At 37.2% G+C, this 5793-nt stretch overlaps 1 protein-coding gene across 2 annotated transcripts in view; it reads left to right on the top strand.

Moving 5' to 3' along the window:
- The window catches only part of TRPM7 (transient receptor potential cation channel subfamily M member 7), a 128143-nt gene that overhangs the window by 115916 nt on the left and 6434 nt on the right, over positions 1-5793 (top strand). For both annotated transcript variants that reach the window (XM_023227224.3, XM_023227225.1), the window contains exons 37-38: positions 2827-2878; positions 2992-3098. In XM_023227224.3, coding sequence (XP_023082992.1) covers positions 2827-2878; positions 2992-3098 — 159 coding nt within the window. The remainder of the gene's footprint in view (positions 1-2826; positions 2879-2991; positions 3099-5793) is intronic.

The raw sequence follows: 5793 nt of genomic DNA on the forward strand, positions 1-5793 counted from the left end.
GCAGGAGAATGGCATAAACCCAGGAGGCGGAGCTTGCAGTGAGCTGATATCTGGCCACTGCACTCCAGCCTGGGCGACAGAGCAAGACTCTGTCTCAGAAAAAAAAAAAAAAAGTTATATTTACACTATACTGTAGTCTACAGTGTGTGATGGCATTGTGTATGAAGAACAGTGTACGTACCTTAATTTAAAAATACTTTATTGTTAAAAAATAGTAAGAATCATCTAAGCCTTCATCAAGTTGTAATCTTTTTCCTGGTGAGGGGTCTGGCCTCCATGTTGATGACTGCTAACTAACTGGTAGTTGCCGAAGTTTGCGATGACTGCAGCAATTTCTTTTTCTTTCTTTTTTTAAAAATAGAGGCAGGGTCTCTTTCTGTTGCCCAGGCTGGAGTGCAGTAGCTCAATCACAACTCACTGCAACCTCCAACTCTTTGGGCTCAAGCCCATCCTCCTGCCTCAGCCTCCTGCATAGCTGAAACTACAAGCTCATGTCACTGCACGCAGCTGATTTTAAAAATTTTTTGTAAAGATGAGTGTCTTAACTAGGTAGGTCAGGCTAGCCTTGAACTCCTGGCCTCAAGCAGTCCTCCCACAGTGCTAGGATTACAGGCATGAGCCACTCTCTGGCCACAATGAAGTTTGCCACATTGATTGATTCTTCCTTTCATGAAAGATTTTTCTGTAGCATGCAGTGCCATTTGATAGCATTTTACCCACAGTGGAACTTCTTTCAGTATTGGAGTGAACCCTCTCAAACCCTGCTGCTTTATCAACAAAGTTCATGTGATATTCTAAATCCCTTGTTGTGATTTGAAGAATGTTCACGGCATCTTCACCGAGTAGATTCCATCTCAACATAATGTTTATTGAACAATTTTTACATAGGAATATATTAGATGATTACTACAAGTTAAACAATGGATCAATATGTAAAGAACAAAGTGTTCCCATCTTTTTTATTCTCTACTTCTGTGAAGACATAATAAACACAAATGGAGACTTTTTTCTTTCTTTTTTGTTAGTTTTGTTGTGCTGGTTTTACCCCAACTGGTATCATGAGAATTTTTTTTTTCACTTTTTTTTTCTGCCTAACAATATATCACGGACATTTTCTAGAGTTATTTCTGTAGTAGCTGCATGATATCTATAGTGTAGCAGCTATAGCATGATTTACATCTGTGTTGATAGACATTCACTCTACTTTTAGTTTTTTGCTTCTACAAACAGTGCTTGCAGCAAACCATACTCATGCACTGCTACTTTTATTTCCATAAAGTAAGTTCCTAAATTGACTTAGAAAAGAGATGAGTACAATTTTAATTTTATTTTTTATTTCATTTTTTTTTTTTTTGAGACGGAGTCTCGCTCTGTCGCCCAGGCTGGAGTGCAGTGGCGCAATCTCAGCTCGCTGCAAGCTCCGCCTCCCGGGTTCATGCCATTCTGCTGCCTCAGCCTCCGTAGAAGCTGGAACTACAGGCGCCCACCACCACGTCCGGCTAATTTTTTTGTGTTTTTAGTAGAGATGGGGTTTCACCGTGTTCGCCAAGACGGTCTCGATCTCCTGACCTCGTGATCCGCCTGCCTCGGCCTCCCAAAGTGGGATTACAGGTGTGAGCCACTGGGATTACAGGTGTGAGCCACTGCGCCCGGACCAATTTTAATTTTAATAACAACTACTGGATTATTTTCCCAAAAGCTTATCAGAAATCATACTCAGCATTCTACGGAAGTTCCCACTCCTCTACAGTCTTTCCAGTATTGAATATTCTTAATGTTTGCCATTCTATTGGATGGAAAATAGTATCATGTTTTAATTCTGGTTTTTCCTTTTGTGAAATTAAACCATTTTATTAGATTGTGTTCTAATGGGTTAAATTTTGTGATTATTCAAAATATCAGTAGGTGGTGTGTGTGTGTATGTGTGTGTGTGTGTGTATGTGTTTATGTATACACACATGAATATATGCGAGACTGGAAGGATTTAATCATAATACTTCTGGAGAGGGTTGGAGGTGAAAAAAGATTTTCACAGTCTTACTCTTTATGTTACATGAATGTTTTGCAAGAAAATGTGATATATATTAATGTGTGTGTTTTTTTCCCTTAAATCCCAAACACTTTTTTTTTTCTGAGACGAATCTCACTCCGTTGCCCAGGCTGGAGTGCAGTAGTACAGTTTCAGCTCACTGCAACCTCCGCCTCCTGGGTTCAAGCAATTCTCCCATTTCAGCCTCCCCAAAGGAACTAGAACTACAGGCGCTCCCCACCACACCCGGCTAACTTTTTATTTTTTGTATTTTTAGTAGAGATGAGGTTTCACTGTGTTGGTCAGGCTGGTCTCGAACTCCTGACCTCAGGTGATCCACCCACCTCGGCCGCCCACAGCGCTGTGATTACAGGCGTGAGCCACTGCGCCTGGCCAATCCCAAACACTTTTAAAGTCCTATGGATTATTCCTTCATGTACCAAATTGTTCTTTGCTAACTAAGATGAAACAAGGGCAGATTGACCAGACCTTTTACCAGGAGGTATTTGTGTACTTGGCACTGTAGGATAAGGAACTTATATGCCTACCTACCAACTCTGATGTTTAACTCTTATTCACATTACAAGGAGCTATGCCTCTCCCTGGTAGAATGCCAGGGTCATAAATCAAGTTATGAAATACCAAAAGAGAAGAACTACACTCCTTTGAATAGTTTAACATTATAATGATTGGCGATACTATAACATCTCTTAAGATGATTTTTATTATGCAGATGTCAGTGTTTATGTCAATTATATAATGTAAATTTTTTGTCTTTTTTATATACATATTCAAAGGTGTTGGTGAAAATTTGACTGACCCATCTGTGATAAAAGCAGAAGAAAAGAGGTAATAAGTTTTAACTATTTTATTAAGGCATAATTTCACATTTTACATTTGTACCTGCATAAACTGTCCCTTTTTTTGTTGTTGTTGTTGTTTTTAAATTACCAATTCTGCAGATCCTGTGACATGGTTTTTGGCCCAGCAAATCTAGGTGAAGATGCAATTAAAAACTTCAGAGCAAAACATCACTGTAATTCTTGCTGTAGAAAGCTTAAACTTCCAGGTAAAAAATGTCTTAATCAGTTATAGCATATAAATTGTTAACAAAACTTGGTTACTACAGTACCTCATAAGGCCAGAGGTACAAAGGTTTAACGTAATGGTGTCTAATTGTGCCAGCTTCAGCAGCTCCTTTGCAAATACATATTGTTGGTTATAAATGAATCTGTGTTTTCTTTCTTTATACAAAGTTCATTCATGTAATATATTATGTGTCTGCAGAATGCCAGGAATTGTGCTAGGTGTTGAAAGTAGAATATCGAACCAGACAGGTATGTCCCTGCCCTCATGGAATTTAGCCTAATGTTGAATATTGACAAGATTAGCAGGGAGTTACAGGACCGATAAATGCCAAGAGAGACGAAAAAACAGAACAGAGTGCTATAGAACATGTAAGCAGGTCCCTTAACTCAAACCCAGGTCAGGGAATGATCCTGGGAAACTAACATATTTACCTTTACTTGGAGTAAAAAAAAACTAACATATTTGCCTTTACTTGGAGAATGAATAGACTTTCAAGTTATCCTTGCAGAAGAATTGAGAAAAGGCTATTTGATCAAGCAGGAACAGGAACTGTAAATATATTGTCTCATGATATTAACATCATCTTTGTATGTGGTGAATTACAAGTTATTATTTAATCATAAGTTAAAGCACAAACCCGTGGTTGTCTCTCTTTGATATGCATCATAGTCCCCTGTGGTACTTTAAAAATAATTACCCTGCCAGGAGCAGTGACACATGCCTGTAGTCCCAGCTACTCAGGAGGCTGATACCAGAGGATCGCTCGAGCTCAGGAGTTCAAAGCTGTAGTACCTTCTTCAGCCTGGGCAACATAGTGAGACCCTGTCTCTTTTAAAAATTAAATTTTTTAAAAAATTACACATGCCTGGGGCCCACCCTTGAGCTGTTTGTTTGTTTGTTTGTTTGTTTGTTTTTGAGACAAGGTCTCACTCTGTTGCTCAGGCTTGAGTTCAGTGGCGCGATCTCAGCTCACTGCAACTTCCACCTCCCAGGCTCAAGTTATCCTCCCACCTCAGCCTCCCACGTAGCTGGGACTACAGGCACATGCCACAACACCTGGCTAATTTTTCTTTTTTTTTTTTTTTTTTGTAAAGATGGGGTTTTGCCATGTCACCCAGGCTGGTCTCAAATTCCTGGGCTTAAGCGATCCACCTGCCTCAGCCTCACAAAGTGCTAGGATTACAGGCATGAGCCATCATGTCCAGCCCTTGTGTATTTTTGAAAGATCCACTTTGTATGACCAGTAATGTAGTAGTTAGGAGCTTAGACTTGAGAGCCAGTATGCATGGCTCCAGAGAATACCTCCATCACCAAGGATTTTTTGAGGACTTAACGAGTTGGTTTTGTGAGATACTTAGTCCCAGCCATATAATAAGCATTATTAGGTATGTAAATTGTACTATTTTTTAAAATTTGTTTTTTATTTATTGCTAGTAGCAGAAATGCCTTTTTTTTTCTTTTTTTCTTTTTTTTTTTTTTTTTTTTTTGCTTATGTCCCTGCAACCTTGCTTAACTCTCTTTTTTAGGAACTTTTCCTAATAGACTTCTCGGGATTTTTTTCTGTAGACAGTAAAGACAGTTTCTTTTCAACCTGTAGTATCTTTTTTTTTTTTTTTCCTTGACGTTTTGCACTGGCAAGGATTTCCAGCACAGTATAGAATGTGTGTAGTGAGAGTCAACATATTGCTTTGTTTCTGATGTCAGGGGAAGGCATTCTGTCTTTTCACCATTAAGATGATGTTAACCGTAAGGATTTTGTAGATGTACTTTATAAGGCCGAAGAAATTTCCTACTCCTTGTTTCTTGAGAATGTTTATCTTGAATGGATATTGAATTTCGTCAGATAGTTGTTTCCTGCATCTTTTGGTATGATCATGTAGTTTTTCTCCTTTAATAGGTTAATATAGTGTATTACATCAATTTATTTTTATTTATTGTTAGATTCAGTTTTTAATAATATGTTGAGGATTTTGCATCTGTGTTCATGAAGAATATTGGTCTGTGGTAGGTTTGTTTTATGGGGCACTATGTTTTCTTTACTATTAGGATAATACTTATTTTAAAAGTTCTGTTTTCGGGAATAGATTGTATAGAATTGATATTGTCCTTACCATAAATGTTTGATAGGATTGTCCAGTCAAACCATCTTGGCCTGAAGTTTTCTTTGTCACATAGTCTTAAAACTAAGCATTTAATTTCTTTAATACAGATAGGACTGTTGATTATCAAATTCTTCTTGAGTGAGTTTTGGTAGTTTGTGTCTTTTAAGGAATTGGTCTATTTCTTTTTAATTGTCAAATTTGGGGGCATAAAGTGATTTATGCTGTTATCTTACTATCTTTTTAATACCTGTTAGGTCTGTGGCAAATCCTCTTTTTCCCTATCGCAGTTTGTGTCTGTGCTCTTTGTTTCTTGATCAGCCTGGCTAGAGGTTTATCAGTGTTATTGATACCTTCAAAGAATCAGTTTTCTTTTTTATTGTTTTACTCTATTGCTTTTCTGTTTTAAATTAATTTGATTTATTCTTTTTATTATTTCCATGTTTATACTTGCTTTAGGTTTAGTTTGTTCTTTTTCTAGTTTATTAAAGTAGAAACTTAAATTATTGATTCTCAGATCTTTATTTTATTTATTTATTTATTTATTTATTTATTTATTTATTTATTTATTTATTT

This window comes from Piliocolobus tephrosceles, chromosome 6, assembly GCF_002776525.5.
Source record: "Piliocolobus tephrosceles isolate RC106 chromosome 6, ASM277652v3, whole genome shotgun sequence".
Classification (NCBI taxonomy): domain Eukaryota; kingdom Metazoa; phylum Chordata; class Mammalia; order Primates; family Cercopithecidae; genus Piliocolobus; species Piliocolobus tephrosceles.